The sequence below is a fragment of the Zalophus californianus genome, chromosome 4 (assembly GCF_009762305.2).
Source record: "Zalophus californianus isolate mZalCal1 chromosome 4, mZalCal1.pri.v2, whole genome shotgun sequence".
In the NCBI taxonomy this organism is placed as follows: domain Eukaryota; kingdom Metazoa; phylum Chordata; class Mammalia; order Carnivora; family Otariidae; genus Zalophus; species Zalophus californianus.
Window position 1 is genome coordinate 9,073,186 of NC_045598.1, and position 18,952 is coordinate 9,092,137.

Sequence of the window (18,952 nt, forward strand, 5' to 3'; positions counted from 1 at the left end):
CTCAGGGGGGAAAAGGAAGCTAAGTAGAGAGAATGGCAAAAGCACAGGGTCCCCTGAGGTGGGAACTGAGGGATGCTGGGGGCAGTGAGCCAGAGAGAGTGGCAGAAATAAGAATGGACCACATCCGGTGGGATCTTGGTGTTGATTCTGGAACGAGGTGGATTTTAATTCAAGCATAAGGGGGAAGCCGTTTTAAGCAAGGAAGTGGCTTGGTCTGAATTATGTTTTAGCAGACCCCTGTGGCCACTGAGCGGGGAACCCACTGTGGGTGAGCCAGATGGAGGAAGAATCCTGGGTCCCAACACTGTCGAAGCCACACGGATTTATATGGCCCTGCCCTCCGCTGGGACTCAGTCTCCTCCCAGCCCTGTAGGGGGCGAGCGGGCGGCCGCCGGCGGCAGGGGGCGCCTCCTCGATGACTCGGCGCTCGGCTGGCCAGGCTCCGCCGCGTCGCCCGCTCGATTGGTCGGGTCGGGACGGGCCGGAGCGCCGCTGGCCAGCGCCATTGAGGAGCCGGGAGAGGAAGCGCCGCGCCGCGCAGTGCCGGGCTAGGCGGGCGGCCCGGGACACAGACAGGTACCGGCCGAGGCGGGGCGGCGCCGGGCGGCGGACGGGATCGGAGACTGCAGGTGGGCCGTAGGCCCGTTGTCTGTCGCCGCGGCTCCGCTTCGGACCCGGGGCCCGGGCCTGCCTGAGGGGAGCGCGCCGCTGGGAGCCCGGGGAGCCCGGCGTCCGGCCCTGCCGCTGTCTGAGCTTCTCCGGGGGCTCTGGGGCGTCCGCGCTCCCGACGGCCCCGAGCCCGCCGCCTTCATGGGGACCCGCCTGCATCCGAGCCCCCGCGGGCACCCCGGGGACTGACAGGCTGGGAGCTGCCTGGCTTCTCGGCACCCCGGCGTCCCTGCCCTGGGAGTCCGAGTCCCCACCGGACCCGGCACCCTTTTCGGGGTCCCGGCAGCCTGGTGCCGGGGGGTTGGGGGCGGTGTCAACCCGCGTCTCCCGCCTGAGCCGCGGTCTCGTGAGGGACCCCAGTGTGCGAGCCCCCCTATCTCACGCCCAAGAATAGGCGCGCCGGTCAGTTCTCTAGAGTGTCTTAACCACCCACCAGCCTTCTGGGGTCACGGTCTGGGAGGGGGACTTCAGGCCTCAAACCGGTCTTTACCCCCGCTCCCCGGGGTCACACCTGAGCTGAATCCCTGCTTTCAGGTGCGGGACCCCAGCCACCAGGCGCCGTTTCCTCCGGCCTTTATCTGGGAGGTGGGTGGGGGTCTCCGTTCCCTGGAGCCCACCGGGTGGAGGAAGAGCTGTGGGACCCTCGCCTTCAGGGCAGTCCCATTCCTGTGGGGCCCGAGGCCTGGCACCCGCCCCCTCTGGTTCCTTATTCTCCCCGGCTCCCACCGCGCTCAGGCCCGGCCGGCTTGGGGAGCAGCGCCCTGGTCCCTTTGCCGGTCCTTCCTTCTCCCGGCTTTGGCCGCCCCGCGAGGGAGGGGCCTGGCTCAAGGTCATGCCCGGCTGTCTGCCCGCCCGTGGGCTGCGCACTGATCCCCAGTGTCACCTACCCCACCGATTAGGGGAGGTCAGGTGCGAATTAGTGCCAGGCGGATGCCTGGAAGCCCTGGTGGACCCGAGTGTAAACACTCTGGGATTCTAGCCAGTCTGGCGGCCCTTCCTGACACCGGATTCCTTAAGGGAATCCTTGAAGTGGCTTTAAGCCTGGATTAGATGCTTAGCTGAGCTAATAGACTCTTTCTGGCTTGCGTCTTAATTTACTGACCAGGGCATTTACAGTTCTTCTCACCCCATCTTTTCCTTAATCTGTATTTTGCATTCTTCCACCTTCAGGGGAAGTAGAGTAGGGCCTGATCTTGTGTGCAAACTGACAGTTGTTTTCCCTCTCCTGGGAGAGTATTTGTAGTTGGCACTTCAGAGAGAGTTTGTTGGCATTTTAGGGGTGAAGTCAATGGCATTAACTTCAGAAATAAAGAGGACTCTGATTTTGGCTCCCTGCCTAAGTGTGTTTGGAGTCTACATAGTAATACTAGAATAAGTCAGGTTCACATTTTGTTTTCACAGATTTACTTGTTTGGAGTTATAATATAGAAATGTTTCTTTTACCAGACTGTTAAACATTTCTTGTTTTAAGAATTTGTTCTTGTAACCTCTCCTTTAAATAAATGTATCCAGTAATCTCTAGCAAAATCTTAGTTTTACACAAAATATGGCTTAAAGTCTTTGGAAAGAAATCAGTATTTCATCAAATGCTATTTATTTGCTTGTTTATTTTTACTGTCACTGATAGCAAATAAAAATGAATCTTGCTGGAAGTGCAAGACACTGTTGACAAAAGTTGGTCTTTCCTGGAGGTTCAGTTAACTCTTACAGGGCCTTGTGTTTTGGGTCTTTGTTGGGTGGTAGCCTTTCATTTGAGATAAGTGTATCTTCTGGCACTACGAGGAATCACTGGGGGTGGGGCAGAGTGCCTGAAAAGGATCCTGAAAGGGCTGGTTCCAAGTGGGACACATGCCATAGCGAATCTGGAGTGTCCAGCATGGTGGGCTGGTGTCTCATGTGCTTGGCCCAGAGCAGGATTTGGAACTCACAGGTCTAATTGGGATCTGCTAGCTAGCTGAGCAATTTCAGAACACATTTAAACTTTGATGTCTCAAGTTCCCTCACGTTAACTTTTTACAATACTAAAAGTAACCTGTATATTTTTTGCAGTGCTAATAAACACAGTTTTCTTATAGGTAATGGTAAAGCAGTACTGAATGTGAATACTGTAGCTGGAACCAGAGGATCTCTTGTATTTGTGTTACTGACTAAGATAGTTCATTGTATCAGCATCATCTGGTGCCTGGGTTCCTGTAATGCAGTTCTGGAACATTTAAGAAGAGTGATAAACCCCTGCCTTCTCCCTTTCATTTATGCTATTTTATGAATGATCTTGGTGGGCAAATTTGCACAATTGAATTAGGGAAGGCTTAAAGAGGATCATTGTAGAATATGAAGTTCACTGAAATCTCTTAGGACATTTTGCCTTAATCTAGGGCAAGGTTTTTCTTTCTTTCTTTCTTTCTTTCTTTCTTTCTTTCTTTCTTTCTTTCTTTCTTTCTTTCTTTCTTTCTTTCTTTCTTTCTTTCTTTCTCTTTCTTTCTTTCTTTCTTTCTTTCTTTCTTTCTTTCTTTCTTTCTTTCTTTCTTTCTTTCTTTCTTTCTTTCCTCCCTCCCTCCCTCCCTCCCCCCTCCCTCCCTCCCTCCCCTCCCCTCCCCTCCCCTCCCCTCCCCTCCCCTCCCCTCCCCTCCCCTCCCCTCCCTCCCCTCCCTCCCCTTCCTTCCCTTCCTTTTTTTTTTTTTTTTAAGGACAGGGTTTTTCAACCTCAGCCCTGTTGAAATCTGGGCTGGATGATTCTTTTGCCATGGAGGAGCTGTCTTGTGCATTGTAGGATGTTTAGCTGTTTCCGTGGTCTCTACTCACAAGATACCAGTAGCAACCCCCAGTCATGATAATAAAAAATGTGTCTAGACATTGCCCAGTTACACTTGGATGAGAACCCCTGACCAGGACAGTCTGATGCCAAGGTGAATTACTAAAGGCAAGCAGTTTAATGATCGGTTACATCGAAAGGATAGACAACTTGGAATTATAGGTATGTTTTGTTATATTTTAAGTGACCGTCCCTTGTAGCTGTGTCAGAACGTAGATGTGTTAGTTTGATACTCTGCTAACAAGGCATCTTACAGTGCTGGTCACCCCATCTTTTCTTAAATCTGCTTTGCATTTGTCCACCTTTAGGGAAGGTAGAGTAGGAAATCAGCTTAGAAAAGCATCTGGTTTTCTGTTGATTTCCTTTTTTTTTTTCCTTTTTCTTTCATAGATTCTTCTGTGACCATGAGAGAGAGAAGTAAAGAATGATCCATGATTTTTTAAACACCTTATCTTGAGGATATAGTCATGTTGGAAGGTCTTGTAGCCTGGGTTCTCAATACCTATCTGGGAAAATACGTCAATAACCTGAACACTGATCAGCTGTCTGTTGCGCTTCTGAAAGGTGAGTACATGTATCTCTTTTTGGTAAAGCACTTCAATTTTTTTAATACTCATTTTGTTTTACTGGGAATAGTAAAACATAATGCCCAGATGGCTTTGTACTAAGTATGTGTAAAAGGAAATAAGTTCTCCCCCATGACGCTGATTATTATTACAGGGTAACTTAAGTATGTAGCTGTATTGCTATAGATTTTTAGGGAACTATTAAATATTAAAAAGAAAAAGACTATACTGCTGGTGACTGTTGATTTTTTATCCCAGTTGATTTTTTAGCTTTATGAAGCTTTATGGAGGTGGCCATGATTTAATGACAGTGGCATTGACTTTGGTTTCAAATCCTCTTGTGTTACTCATTAGCTATGTGAACAAGCCATTGAAATTCCGAGCCTTAGTTTCTTTAGAAAAAGCGGGTAAGGGGCACCTGGGTGCCTCAGTCGCTTAAGCGTGTGCCTTCGGCTCAGGTCATGATCCCAGGATCATGGGATTGAGCCCCACATCGGGCTCCCTGCTCAGTGGGGAGTCTGCTTCTCCCTCTTCCTCTGCCTCTCCTCCTACTCATGCTGTCTCTCAAATAAATAAATAAATCTTAGGGGTGCCTGGGTGGCTCAGTCCTTAAGTGTCTGCCTTTGGCTCAGGTCATGATCCCAGGGTCCTGGGATCGAACCCCGCTGTCGGGCTCCCTGCTCGGCGGGAAGCCTGCCTCTCCCTCTCCCACTCCCCCTGCTTGTGTTCCCTCTTCCACTGTGTCTCTCTCTGTCAAATAAATAAAAAATAAAATCTTAAAAAAAAAAAGAAGCTTTTAAAAATAAATAAATAAAATCTTAAAATAAATAAATAAACTCTTAAAGGAAAAAAAAAAAGAAAAAGCGGATAATATACCTCTCCAGGGTTGCTGTAAGGCTCAAATGGATCAAATGGAATGACATTTAAAGCTCCTGTCCTGCTGGTGTATAATAAACACCAAGTTGAAGCTTTAAAATATGTTACTGTGGGGTGTTTGATAGAATAAAGCTTGAGACACTTTAGCCTTTACAGGCCTATCCTTGGTAAATGCCTATATGTGATTTAATGCAGTGCAGGGAACTGGTGTGAGGATTGGAAAACCGTTTTCTTTTTTCCTTCTCCTTGTTTTAATGTAAGTTCTCTTTGCTCAACTCAAAATGGAATGCTTGAACAAATCTAGGGAAAGGAGATGGTCTGTAAGCATGTAGCAGCCCAGAAAATGGAAAGGAGATCTCAAATACGATGGGAAGCTCACCTTCCTGGGGGTGTGGGTTTTGGCAAGTAGACCAGGACAGGTTAGTGGAGATGGCAGTGGTACAGATTGTGGTGGAGTCTGTGAGAATAGGGTGCCCATGGCTTACTTGTTCCCAGAAATATTGTTTTCAGGTTTTTCTGACCCATCTAAACCAGTAAAAGAATTGTGGCAGCCATAGGCTGTAGGGAGCTCTTCGCTCGCCCCTCCCACTCTCCTCCTTTCGCTGGAAACAGAAGTAGGTTTTTTCTTCATCTCTAACTTCTGTCCTGACCTTTCCCTCCTGTCCTTAGAAGGGAGCTGCTAAGTGCAAGGTGAAAGCCACCAGTCTGTCAGGGACGAGGATGTGTTCAAAGGACGAGAGTAGCATCAGGGTTACCTCTTTGGTCACTTACTGCAGTTCTCATACATGCTGTGCAGCTAACCAGGTTGCACAGGGCAGGTATCAGGGCCGAGAGAGGGAATTGCAGACCATAACCTTGTTAATAAAAGAGCTAGCTCTTTCAAGAGTGATATGGTAAGAGGATGTTTACCAATGAAATGAATAAGTAGAAATTTGTGGTATCCGATATATCATGGACTCTATTACTAAACAGATTTCTAATCTGTTTTAGAATATATCTCATAATGACAACTGTGTGTATCTCTCTGATGCTTCAAAGTGCTTTTCTGTGCTTCCTGTTTAAAAAATATTCTCTTTGCAGAATAGAAAAATAATTTTTCTTTTCTTCCTTTAAATTTTTTGTTATGTTAATCACCATACATTACATCATTAGTTTTTGATGCAGTGTTCCGTGATTCATTGTTTGCGTTTAACACCCAGTGCTCCACACAGAACGTGCCCTCTTTAATACCCATCACCAGGCTAACCCATCCCCCCACCCCCCTCCCCTCTAGAACCCTCAGTTTGTTTTTCAGAGTCCATCGTCTCTCATGGTTCGTTTCCCCCTCCGATTTCCCCCCCTTCATTCTTCCCCTCCTGCTATCTTCTTCTTCTTTTTTTTTCTTAACATATATTGCATTATTTGTTTCAGAGCTACAGATCTGTGATTCAACAGTCTTGCACAATTCACAGCGCTCACCATAGCACATACCCTCCCCAATGTCTATCACCCAGCCACCCCATCCCTCCCACCCCCCACCACTCCAGCAACCCTCAGTTTGTTTCCTGAAGAAAAATAATTTTTCTTTCATAACCAGTGTTAGGGTGGTGCCCCATCCTTATGGATTCAAAGCACACCACAATGCTTGGCTAGGAAAGTGTTGGAGCATTGAGCCTTGCAGTTGTAGTTAAAGCAGTGTTTGGAGGCAGAGGGTCATGTATAGGAATAAGAATGTTATTTCGGTCCGTCTGCAGATATTTAGTGTCTGAGATGCTCTGGGAGATGCCAAGAAGATGGGGATAGTGGTCAAGAGTATGAATTTTATAGCCAGATTGTTTTTTTGTTTGTTTGTTTCATTTTAGAGAAAGAGAGAGAGAAAGCTGGGGTGGTGGTGGTGGTGGTGGTGGTGGTGGTGGTCGTGGTGCAGAGAGAGAGAGGATCTTAAGCAGGCTCAACAACCAGTGCAGAGCCCAACTTGGGGCTTGATCTCGTGACCCTGAGATCATGACCTGAGCCGAAATCAAGAGTCAGAGGCTTAACTGACTGAGCCACCCAGGTGCCCTAGTCAGACTGGTTTTGAATCCCATTTCTTCCATTTACCAGTAACTTGGGCAAATTATTCCAGTTCTTCATGAATTCTCAAATTCTTCCTTTCTGCAAGTTGGAGAGAATATTAACTGTCTCTTAAGGTTCTGAGGACTAGAATTAATGTAGGTCAGAGAGCTTAGAACTGTTCTGGGCAGATAGTGGGCCCTCAGTCAATCATCATCCCCTATTGTCATGATCATCAGCATATGATTGGCTTGGGTTGGACTTCAAGGGTGCACACATACTAAAAGTAATAAAAATGCAAAATAGCATACAAGTAGTCGAAGGAGAGAGAACTTGTATATGATTTTATTTGTTCAGTCTCTCAGCAAGCACCATTGAGCACCTGCTTTGGGTACGGCTCTGTGTTATGGACTGATAACAAAAAAGGGGGGACAGTAGAAGATACCAGGAGCTCAGGAGTAGGGTCTGAGCCTGGTCTCACCACTTAACAGCTGTTTGTGACTGTGAGCAAGTTACTTAAGCCTCCTCTTGCCATTTGAGATCAGACAGACCTGGAACGAACTCTAGGACTACCACTTATCAGCTCAGTGACTTTTTTTTTTGGAAGATTATTTATTTGTTTATTTTATTTGACAGAGAGAGAGAGAGAGAGAGAGCACAAGCAGGGGGAGCAGCAGAGGGAGCTGCAGGGGAGAGGGAGAAGCAGGCTCCCTGCTGAGCAGGGAGCCCGATACGGGGCTCGATCCCAGGACCCTGGGATCATGACCCGAGCTGAAGGCAGACGCTTAACTGACTGAGCACCCGGGTGTCCTATCTCTGTGATTTTTAAGAAGATTGCTTACCTCTACACCTAATTTTCCTCACCTCAGAGTGGAGAAGATAATTGTATTTCCTCATATTATTGAGAGGCTTAGATGAGATGATGGAGATAAGTGCTCAGCACTAGGACGATCTCACTAAATGATTGCTCTTCCTATTATTCCACATCGGTAGTCCCTGCCCTCGGACACCTCTTAACTTGTTAGTCATGCCAGGCAGTATATATTGTTCCACTAGAGATGCAGGCATAGTGCGGAGGGGGGGTGCAAAGCAGGGGAGTCATTCACCCTGTTGGGAGAACTCTGGGGAGGCTATGACGGAGGGAGCCAAGCAGGAGTTTGGCAGGTGGCGCAGGGCAGGTCACCATGTTCCAGGTGGAGTGCAGCTTGTGAGTACAGGCAGAGGGCAGAAAACTCGCAGGGCACGTTCGGGATGGTCTGGGGCCAGAAGATAGCAGCTGCCGGAGTCACGTCAGGGCCTGAACTTCGGGCTGCGGGCCTATCTGTGTTTGTGGCCCAGCACTTAGGGCCCCCCTCCTTTTTGTTCCTTTTTTTTTTTTTTTTAAAGATTTTATTTATTTATTTGACAGAGAGAGACAGCGAGAGCAGGAACACAGGCAGGGGGAGTGGGAGAGGGAGAAGCAGGCTTCCTGCTGAGCAGGGAGCCCGATGTGGGACTCGATCCCAGGACCCTGGGATCATGACCTGAGCCGAAGGCAGACGCTTAACGACTGAGCCACCCAGGCGCCCTCCTTTTTGTTCCTATCAGCTCTGCACCTCAGGCTGGCTTTCTAAGTGATGCAGAGCCGCGGGAAGAGAGGTCAGCAGTCATCAGTGCTGACCGAAAAGCCACCAGCCTCTAGATGTACCCCAGTTCTAGGGACTCTGCTTCTTGCTCGGCTAAGCTGAGGCATTTTGGGAGGAGACGTCCAGGAATAAGCCTGCACGTTATCTGCCTGGAAAGAAACGAAGAGCGTTATCATTTATAAAGTCCTCACCTACTCTGGGTCCCTTGAGGGACCTTTCCCAGCAGGGCCAGGTGTGGGTGCATATTTGAGTGGGTGGGGAATCAGTGAGCCTTCTGTCTGGAGCCACAGACTGACCGGCCGCTGCTGCTTGTTTCTGATATGCTGGAGGCTGCCCTTTCCCCAGCTTCTTCTCCTTCCTAGAGCACCTCTTTCGCTCCCCGCACTTCAGCATTAATTTTGCCTGGTGTGGGCTGCCTACTGTTCCGTCCACTTCCCCAAGGTGCACAGCAGCCAAGGAAACCTAGTGCTGTCTGCCTTTGTGACAAATTTGGGTACTGAAAAATAGGGCAAATGATTCAAATTGCAAATGATGCTTTTCAAAAGAAGAAACCATATGCTTTCCCCCTTTAAGTCAGTTTCAACTGTTGAGGAACATGTTTCATGTCCCCCCCCCCATGATCATTTACTCCCCGAATGTGGAAATAGAGTTGTTTCTGGGCTCTTGGGGGTTATTAACATCTCCCTTTGGTTAGTCTTAAGCTGTGGGAGGACCCACATGGGGACACATGTTCCTGCAAACGTCTAAAACAAGCTGGTTGCATTTGCTCAGCATCTGCCAAGCTGCTAGATTCGAATACTTTAGAAGCCAATTACCCACAAGTCTTGAACAGTCATTTAAAGGAAAAAAGTAATCGTTTCTTGTATTAGTTTGTCTTTGGCTGGCTTGCCTCTCTTCTGAGTTCCTGTACCAGTGGTTCCTGGGTGGTTGTCTGTACCCCTGTTCTCAGAAATTGCCTTAAGTTGTGTAAACAGTTTTGTAGAATTATGGCTGTCTCCTCTGCCCTCTAGGATGGGGACCCTGCCTTCTCTTTTCATATTCCCAGTGGCCAGCACAATGCCTGCTAGAGGTTGGGGAGTGGTATGTCAGTGTGGACGCATAACTTCCACAGCTGGGAGAGTGAGAGCGAGGCAGAGAGCCTTGGCCATTCAGAGACATGTCGAACCTCTAGGTTTAAGTCCTATAAAAGCTGGATCTGAAAAGGACCTTCAGCAGTGGTTTGTTCTTTGCTTTCGGACGGGTGATTAAGCCTGCAAGTGTAGATGTGGAGCAGAACGTGTGGAGCTGGTCTCTCCAGAGGGGAGAGTAGAATTCCTTTTGATGACCAATTTTATTGAACTCTTCAAGGGCTCTCAGGTGTTGCGTGCAGTAGATCCATTTGTTGGGGGGTGGGTGGGTTGCTGGAGTTTGTTAAAAATTGCAGATTTCTGTGTTTCAGTCGCAGCGATGTCTTGCAGGGGGCCCTGGAGCCTGCATTTCTTCCCAGCTGACTCAGATATTAATGGTCATCTAGTGAATATTCGCCTAAACTAGGGGTCTGCAAACTGGCTAGCGGACCAAATCCAAACTGAGAATGGCTTTTATATTTTTAAAGGCTTGTAAAAAAAACAAAACAAAACAAACAAAAAAAACACCAGAGACAATATACAACAGATACCATAAAGCTTGAAATATGTACTATCAGGCTTATTATAGAAAAAGATTCCTGCCTACACCCTTCACCTGCTGGTGAGCTTCAGCCGTCAGAGTGGGATGGTCAGGAAACTAGTGTAGGCAGAGTACACAGCTGGTCGAGGTGCTGCTCCTGGCTTTTCCTGGCCAGGCTGAGCTGTAAAACTTTCCCTTTAACCTTCCAAGATTTGCACACAGTAGGTGCCTACTGCCTGTGTTGGGTGAACATTTCATGCTGTTGTTTTTATTTTTCAGGTGCTGTTGAGTTGGAAAACTTGCCCTTAAAGAAAGATGCCTTGAAAGAACTGGAATTACCGTTTGAAGTCAAAGCTGGTATGTGGAACTCTGCAGGAGAGGGAGGCAGTCTTCCACTGCTTCTTCCACTGCTTGGGACAGGAAAACCCAGAGCCCTTGGATTTGGCTCTGTTTGAGCAGGAAGAGGCAGGATAGGAAATAGGGAGTTTAGATCAGTCCTTGAGTGTGGCCTTTTCTGTCAGGATGACCTTGGGGTAACAGTGGGGAGGTCAGGTGTTTCCCAGACCCATTGAATCAGAACCAAGGGAGTGTCATTGAACCTGTATGTTTCATAAGTGCCACAGGTGATTCTTAACGTTTCCTGAAGTGTGAGAACTTCTGTTCTAGATACGGGGCGGGGGGGTCTTATTTTTGGGAACCTTCTTACACAAAACTATTACTGAGAGACAGTTTATTGAATGAAAGGTGGGCTCTGGAACAGTGTGCTTGGGCATATATTCTATATCTGCCATCACACCCCAAGGTGGTGTGGCCTTGGGGAAGTTCCCTCACTGCTCTGTGTGTGCTTCTCAGTCTTTAAGAGGAGGTGATAATCATTGTACCTATATCAGAGGGTTGTGGAGAGGAATACATGAGTTAATGCATTAAAATTACTCAACAATGCCTAGCACACTCAGTAGAGGTTTGCAGTTATGATAGGAGTTCTGCAGTTACTAGATTTGGTGAGGAAACAAGAACTGTCCTGGAATAAAAATATTCTTTGTTGGGGTGCTCGGCTGGCTTGGTCAGGGGAGCCTGCTACTCTTGATCTCGGGGTGGTGAGTTCGAGCGCCATGTTGGGGGTGAAGATTACTTAAAAATAAAGTCTTACAATTCCTTGTTAAATGACCGTGTATAAAATTAGTCCCTATTCAGACACCCCGACATCATTCAATAATACCTGTTGATGTCAGTCTTTCCATTATTTTTGGGTACTTATATTACAGTACAATGCAAGTACCATGCAAATCAGTTGCTAGGTGGAGTAAGATAGAAATCTTGCAAAAGATTTAGGCTTTCTTGAAGTCAGTTCAAGTGGTGGGTGAACTGCCAGGATACCAGGCAAAGACACTGACAAATTAGAATCTGAAAGAAACTCAGGAATGATGATACTGAGGGTACTTCCAAAGATGATTATTTGAGTATCAAAGGATTAGGAGAGGCTCTTGGGAACACTGATGAAGTTTCCTAATATTTTTGGAAAAATGACCCTATTTGTACTTGTTCTGCAAAAATTAAATGAAATGTAACAGAGGTTATATTTTGCTGTCACCTAATTTATCAAACATGCCTCTTCCCCCAATAATTTAGGTTAGAATTGCAACTGCACACCAATTGTTATTAAACTCTTTGTGGTGAAAATTTGTATTCGGTTTCAGTTATAATATAAACTATTAAATAGAAAATCTTACTTTAATTTTTCTAGATAAAATTCAAATTAAAACATTGATTATTTGTTGCCACATTTCTTTTTTTTTTTTTTTTTAAGATTTTATTTATTTATTTGACAGAGAGAGACACAGCAAGGGAGGGAACACAAGCAGGGGGAGTGGGAGAGGGAGAAGAAGGCTTCCCGCTGAGCAGGGATCCCGATGCAGGACTTGATCCCAGGACTCTGGGATCCCAGGCGCCCATATTTGTTGCCACATTTCTTAATTTTTACTGGATTACACAGTCAATCCCTTGGTGTTAATATTCTCTTCAACAGATCAATTCCACTTGAATTCTAGATCTTAGAGGGTAGCGATTGATAACATGTTTTTCTTTCAGAGGGAACATATTAGTTGGGCCATGTGGATCTTTGAGAGATCTTTTAGGACAGTTTAGATATTCTTATGCATTATTCTTTAGTGGTGACTTGCCTCTTATTAATTGAATTTAAAGAAGACCTGTGTCCTGGGAGCCTCGGCTAGAAATGGTAGGACTTGGGAAATCAGTATCACGGTTCTAGCAGGTTTCTCGTCAGTCCGGGTTCTCATGAAGAATCAGGATTCTTCCTTGATAGAGTGCCACAGTAGTACTATGGCCCATGTTTCAGCTGGTATGTTCAAGACCGGACATGCTGTAAGTAAGTCCGGTAACTCCCAAGAAGTGCTTCTCAACCAGCCCATGAATAATGAACAAGAAATGAATTTTGTGCTCATGGGCTTGTGCAGGTGCTGTGGGGAGAAAGACACCCCAAGGAAGTTTAAGATGTAGTTCAGTTGGGGAAGAGGCACTTTGCAGAGGAGGGCTGTTGCATTTGATAGGGCAAAGTCACACTGGGCTTTTTCTTTTTTAAAGATTTTATTTGAGAGAGAAAGAGAGATAGCCACAGAGATAATGACAGAGAGCACAAGCGGGGCAGGAGGCCTGACATGGGGCTCGATCCCAGGACCCCGGCATCATGACCTGAGTCAAAGAGACGCTTAACCTAACACTGAGCCGCCAGGCGCCTCCACCCTGGGCTTTTGCCATCTTTTACTTTATTGTGCCTCGTTCTTACTGATCTCAGCCTACTAACTTTCTGTTTCCCATGTATGAGAACCTGCTGCCTGTTTTCTTAGATTAAAAACTAAATGGCAAAAGTTCTCATGCTTCTTACACAAAACTGAAAGAATACAGAAAAATTGAAGTAAAAATGTGTATCAGCACTTGACAAGACTTTTGCTTTCCCCAGGCCTGATTGGGAAGGTAACTCTTCAGATTCCCTTTTATCGCCCCCACGTGGACCCTTGGGTGATCTCCATCTCCAGCCTTCACTTAATCGGAGCCCCTGAAAAGCTAGAGGATTTCAATGATGAGAAGGAGAAGCTCTTGGAGAGGGAGCGTAAGAAGGCTCTGCTTCAAGCCCTGGAGGACAGATGGAAGGCAAGGCACACCCCCTCGGCCACCAGACCAGCTGCGGTGAGACAGATGAAATGAGCAGAGCACTGGATTTGGCTAATTCTGGCTCTTCCCTTTGTAGAATGAACGCCAGCAGAAGGGGGAATCCTACTGGTACTCAGTTACCGCCTCTGTAGTTACAAGAATTGTGGAGAATATTGAAGTAAGTCCTCCTGACTTTTTATAAAGTACGAACATGACAGGGACTTCTCAGGCTTAACTGTGTTGCGCTTCTTAGTACCTTGTTTCTTGTGGGTTCAACTGAAACGGGGTGTACAGAGCCTTGGCTGACTGCTCAGGTATGCCCTCTTCTAGGCAGTACCAAAGGAAAACCTGAAAAGCAAGTCTCCAGCTCTGGGCAGACACAGGTTTTTCCTGCTTCAGCTTGTGTGAGTAGGAGTTTTCTTTCACTCATATTTCGCTTTGTTTTTGAACGTTGGACTCTTACTTGCTAAAAGGATGTATCTCCTAAGAAGCTGGGTCACCTAAACCTTCATGACTGATCATTTCAGGGCATTTCACTTCACCTCTCTGTCTCGGTTTCTTCATCTGTTAACACGAGAGAGGTTGAATACATGGTTTCTAGTTGATTACATAGTGAATTGTGAACAGCCCACGGAGGTGTTTTAATATCTCACTGATGGATCTGGTGGCGGTTTGAGGAGTTACAGTGTCAGGGCTGTTGGCCACGTTTTCTGCTTTAATTACAATTTTGTTTCATCCTCAAAAACTAGATCAGGGTCCACACTAATTTTTATGAGTGCCATAAGAGTGAGCCTGTACTTAGTACCTCTGGGGTTTTCTTGCAGTGCCAAGGTGACACAGGCTAAATGGTTTCAAGGTATACTACTTCCCCCCAAAATGCAGTCTGAGGTTGTTGGTTTTATAACTGTCATAACGTTGACAAAGAGATTGGTGCATTTGAGGTGAGTGCTTTGAATTCTGTTTCAGGCAACTGTATATATTTCTTTTTTTAGCTGTCATTGGTTTTAAATAATTCATCATTATTATTTTTACTAATAGCTTTATTGAGATTTAGTTCACATCCCATAAAGTTTACACTTTTAATGGGTACACTCTAGTGTTTATTTATTTATTTATTTATTTTTAAAGATTTTATTTATTTATTTGAGAGAGAGAGAATGAGAGACAGAGAGCACGAGAGGAAGGAGGGTCAGAGGGAGAAGCAGACTCCCTGCTGAGCAGAGAGCCCGATGTGGGACTCGATCCCGGGACTCCAGGATCCTGACCTGAGCCGAAGGCAGTCGCTTAACCAACTGAGCCACCCAGGCGCCCTCTAGTGTTTTTTTAGTGTGTTTGCAGAGTGCCTAGGTTACCACTCCCTAATTCCAGACCACTTTCATTACCCCCAAAAGAAACTCCATACCCACTTAGTAGCCACCCCCATTTCTCCTCTCCCTCTAGCCCCATGCAACCACTAATCTTCCTTTACGGAAACTGCCTATTTTGGACATTTCATATCTATGTGATCGTACACCATGAGGCCCCTTGTGTCTGGCTTCTTGCACTTAGCATAATGCTTTCAAGCTTCATCCATGTTGTGGTGTGTACCAGTACTTGATTCCTTTTTATGGCTGAATAATGTATTCGGTCGAAGATACGGATTGTCAAAGATAAAGTTGAATGTTAGTGAAAGCGGTGAAAACAGATTTTATTCAGTAACTGCTGACAGAAGTGGAAAGAGCAGAGCTCTGTTCCAAATTACACAGAAGTGACAGGTCCTTTCCAAGGGAGAGTGAGGCAGGGGATCCCGTTGGGGAGAGCTCAGGTGAAAAATGACAAAGGGTCAGTGTCCATGTGATAAGGCCAGCTATATCTGCTAGCTGGGCTTCTTTGCTCCCACAGAGACAGACTGAGAGACAGACCCTGTCCTTCCTGATGATTACATTTCAAAGGAATGGCTTTCAAGTCCTTGATTATAGAAGATACATACACATCTCATAGGGACAGAGAGAGGATTCACAGTTGTAAGCCCTTTTTGGTAAATGCTCTAAGAAAGGGAGGTCAGGGACCTATTGTCAGGCTTTGGCTGGAAAAAACAGCCCTGAGCTTTTCCACACAGGAACTCAGAATGAGGCTGGAATGTCCCAGGGACGCAGGCTTAAGCTTCTAGAAGCCGTGTTAAATGTGGTCACATCTCTCAGTGCAGGAGTTTGAATGGAGTATTCATACCGAGAGGTTTTGTGGTTTTTGGGATATACTACATTTTGTTTATCTGCTTATCAGTTGATGTACATTTGGGTTGTTTCCACTTTTTGCCTGTTACGAATAATGCTGGTGTAAACATTCATGTATATGGTTTTGTGTGAATATATGTTTTCAGTTCTCCTGAGTATATACTTGGGAGTGGAATTGTTGGAGTCATATGGTAACTATGTGTTTAATTTTTTGAGGAACTGGCAAACTATTTTTCAAAGAGGCCGCCCTGTTTTACAGTTTCATCAGTGATGTAGGAACATTTCCATTTCTCCACATACTCATCGACACTTGTTATTATTGTTTGTCTTGTGATAATAACCACACTAGTGGGTAAGAGATGCTACCTTGCTGTGGTTTTGATTTGCATTTTCTTAATGGCTAATGTTGAACATCTTTCTATATGCTTATGGTCACTTGCATGTCTTTTTTGGAGAAATGTCTATCCAGATCCCTTTTCCATTTAAAAAATTGATTTATTTGTTTTTTATTGTTGAGTTGAAAGAACTCCTTATATATTTTGTTGTTGTTGTTTTTAAAGATTTTATTTATTTATTTATTTGAGAGAGCACAAGCAGCGGGGAGGGACAGAGGGAGAGGGAGAAGCAGGCTCCCAACTGAGCAGGAAGCCCGATGTGGCGCCTCAGTCCCACGACCCTGGGATCATGACCTGAGCCAAAGGCAGATGCTTAACCGACTGAGCCACCCGGGTGCCGCAAGAGCTCCTTATATATTTTGGATTCTAGTCTCTTATCAGATGCATGATTTGCAAATATTTCCTCCCATTCTTTGGGTTGTCTTTTCACTTTCTGTTACAATTTTTAATTCACTGAAGCAGAGTGCCATTTCTGTAGCCCACCTCTAGGGGCCAGGGGAAATAAATAAGTACAGAGTGTAGGTGTCCTGCTGGTGTTCCTGTGTCTAGGTGTGGGGACACAGAGGCAAGATTAAGATATCGTAAGAGAGGGCAGGCCAGTTATCTAGATCCAGCAGTATTTCTTTTAGTGTTTTTTAAAGGGGCCTTGTGAAATGGTTTAATGAAAGTATTGTAGCTCTTTTCTGGAGGTAGCGCCAATCACAAAAAATGTCATTCATGTCATTTGTGATGATAGCTCTCAGGATTGTGGTTATAATTCTCGTAGCATTGGACATGTGTGTGCTGTAAGCATTTGTATAAACTGCCTGCTCTGACTTATTTAAATGCTCAAGGGCAGTTTGACGTCTGCCTATAGTATTCTACCTATAGCGCATGTCTAAATGCTTTTTCTTTTGTTCTCTTCTTTGCAGTTAAAAATTCAAGATGTCCATTTGCGCTTCGAAGATGGTATTACCAATCCATCCCATCCTTTTGCATTTGGCATCTGTATTAAGAATGTGTCCGTGCAGAATGCTGTGAATGAGCCTGTGAGTATGAACTGTGCCTGTAACCTAGGAAGAAAGCACTGGTTCTCGGGAATTTGGGGCTCTGCCTTTGGTCATTTCATGTTCCATACAGGAGGCCGCATTCTTTTTCACCATGTTCTTTAGTGGGAATGTATGTTTCTTGTCTGTGTCAACAGATTAATTTGCCAAAGTCGGGAAATGGCCAATTTTCTCTGACCTTTCGTTATTTCACTCATATGTTAAATGTTGGTGTTATCGCTTTCTTTTTATGCACGAAGAAACTGAGTCACAGAACGGGTTTCAGCTTTGCTTTTCTTCTCATGCTATGTGTACTCCTGGGGGAAGCTCGTTCTGTTTCATAGAATCAGCCATGCCCTGGGAATGTTTGTTGATGTCTCTATGTCTTGAACCTCTCTTCTGACCTTCTTGTTCGTGGTCTTTAACTGCCTATGGGACACCTCTGGTGGTTTAGGCTTCTTATAAGCGAAATTATCCCATTACGTTCCACTGGCCCTGAAACCAACTTTTCCCCTTTATTCTCTAACATGTTACTGAATGTTAAAACAAACAAAACTGACATCTTTTGAGCCCTTTTATATGCCAGGCGCTATTCTTAGTGCTTTACATGACTTACCTCATTGAATTCTCAGTACTTTTCACCACCACTGTTAGCCTCATATTACATTCAGCTAAGCACACTAAGGTGCAGAGATGGAGTGGCAGAGCCAGGTCTCGAACCCACATGGACCAGCTGCAGAGTGGGGGTTGGCAAACTGTGGACCGTAGAGCAAAGCCCCCCCACTCCCTGTTTTTGTCTGTAAAGAATGACTGGATCACAGCCACACCCATCATTTACATATTATTCAAGGCTGCTTATGTGCTCTAGTGGGCAGAGTTGAGTCATTACAACGGAAACTGTACGGTGCACGAAGACTGTGAGTACATATGAGTACTCTCTGGCCTTTGGCAGAAAGTTTGCCCCCCTTGCTACGGAGCATGTGTTCTTAGACAGTGTGCTGAGCTCCCCAAGCCTGTGCTCAACCTTTTGCTTCTTATTCTTTAACTTCAGTATCCATCTGCTCACAGCATCCTGCCAGTTTTCCTTGCAAAATGTCTCAAATGTGTCTCTTCCTGTCATCTTCACTGTGACTGCCTTGCTTCAGGGTCCTGTAAGTTTTGGCCTGGGCTTATAAAACATCCTGTTTCATGACTTCTTGCTTCCATCCCAGGCCCTTGATTCTTTGTAACCCAGTGCTTCCTAGCCTTTTCCACATCACGGCACACATAGGAAAAAAGATATCATTTGGACAGGATGCTGGGGCAAATGCATGCGGCTGCTGGGGGTTGGAGGTGGTGAGCCAGATATTTCTAAATGTAACTTGACCCTATAAACTTGCCTATTTCCTGATAACACTCATGACTCTTTTTCTCTAGCACACCAAGGAGGGAAGCTCCACTCTGCACTGTTGCCAGAGTCCTGTTTCTCAAACACATCCCTGACCCTGGTGGCATGCCTATAGCACAACCCTCAGCGGCTCCAGGGCTCTTAAAGTATGAAGTCCAAACTCCTTGGTGCAGCATAAACTTCCTTTCCTAGCATATTCGTTTCCTAGGGCTGCCTTAACAACAAATCACCACAAGTGAAATGGTTTAAGACAACAGAAATTTATCCTCTTTAGTTTTGGAGGCCTGAAGTCCAGAATCAAGGGGTTTGCAGGGCCGGTTTTTCCAGAGGCTCTGAGGGAGAATCCGTGCCTCCTTGCTTCTGGTGTTTGCCTTTGAGTTCCTTGGCTTGTGGATGCATCCCTTCCATCTCTGCCTCCATCTTCCCATGGTCTTCTCCCCTGTGTGTCTGCCTTCTCTTCTTAGAAGGACCCCAGTCATTAGATTAGGGCCCACCCTCATCCAGTATGACCTCGTTTTAATTTGATTACATCTGTAAG

At 45.8% G+C, this 18,952-nt stretch overlaps 2 protein-coding genes across 7 annotated transcripts in view; one reads left to right on the forward strand and one right to left on the reverse strand.

The window, feature by feature from the left end:
• Positions 1 to 219: 219 nt before the first annotated feature.
• LOC113927037 (basic salivary proline-rich protein 3-like) lies at positions 220 to 1,503 on the reverse strand. The gene is made up of 2 exons (XM_027602587.2): positions 1,287 to 1,503; positions 220 to 956 (listed from the first exon to the last, which is right to left on the reverse strand). Exons 1-2 carry the CDS (start codon positions 1,501 to 1,503, stop codon positions 220 to 222), a joined length of 954 nt encoding a protein of 317 aa, XP_027458388.2.
• The window catches only part of VPS13D (vacuolar protein sorting 13 homolog D), a 243,972-nt gene continuing 225,497 nt past the window's right edge, over positions 478 to 18,952 (forward strand). For 3 of the 6 annotated variants that reach the window (XM_027598258.2, XM_027598335.2, XM_027598387.2), the window contains exons 1-5: positions 3,949 to 4,045; positions 10,506 to 10,583; positions 13,204 to 13,394; positions 13,492 to 13,572; positions 16,914 to 17,030. In XM_027598258.2, coding sequence (XP_027454059.2) covers positions 3,949 to 4,045; positions 10,506 to 10,583; positions 13,204 to 13,394; positions 13,492 to 13,572; positions 16,914 to 17,030 — 564 coding nt within the window. Of the gene's footprint in view, positions 630 to 3,871; positions 4,046 to 10,505; positions 10,584 to 13,203; positions 13,395 to 13,491; positions 13,573 to 16,913; positions 17,031 to 18,952 lie in introns of those variants that run through there. The other 3 variants (XM_027598088.2, XM_027598452.2, XM_027598171.2) reach the window with 2 other exon arrangements.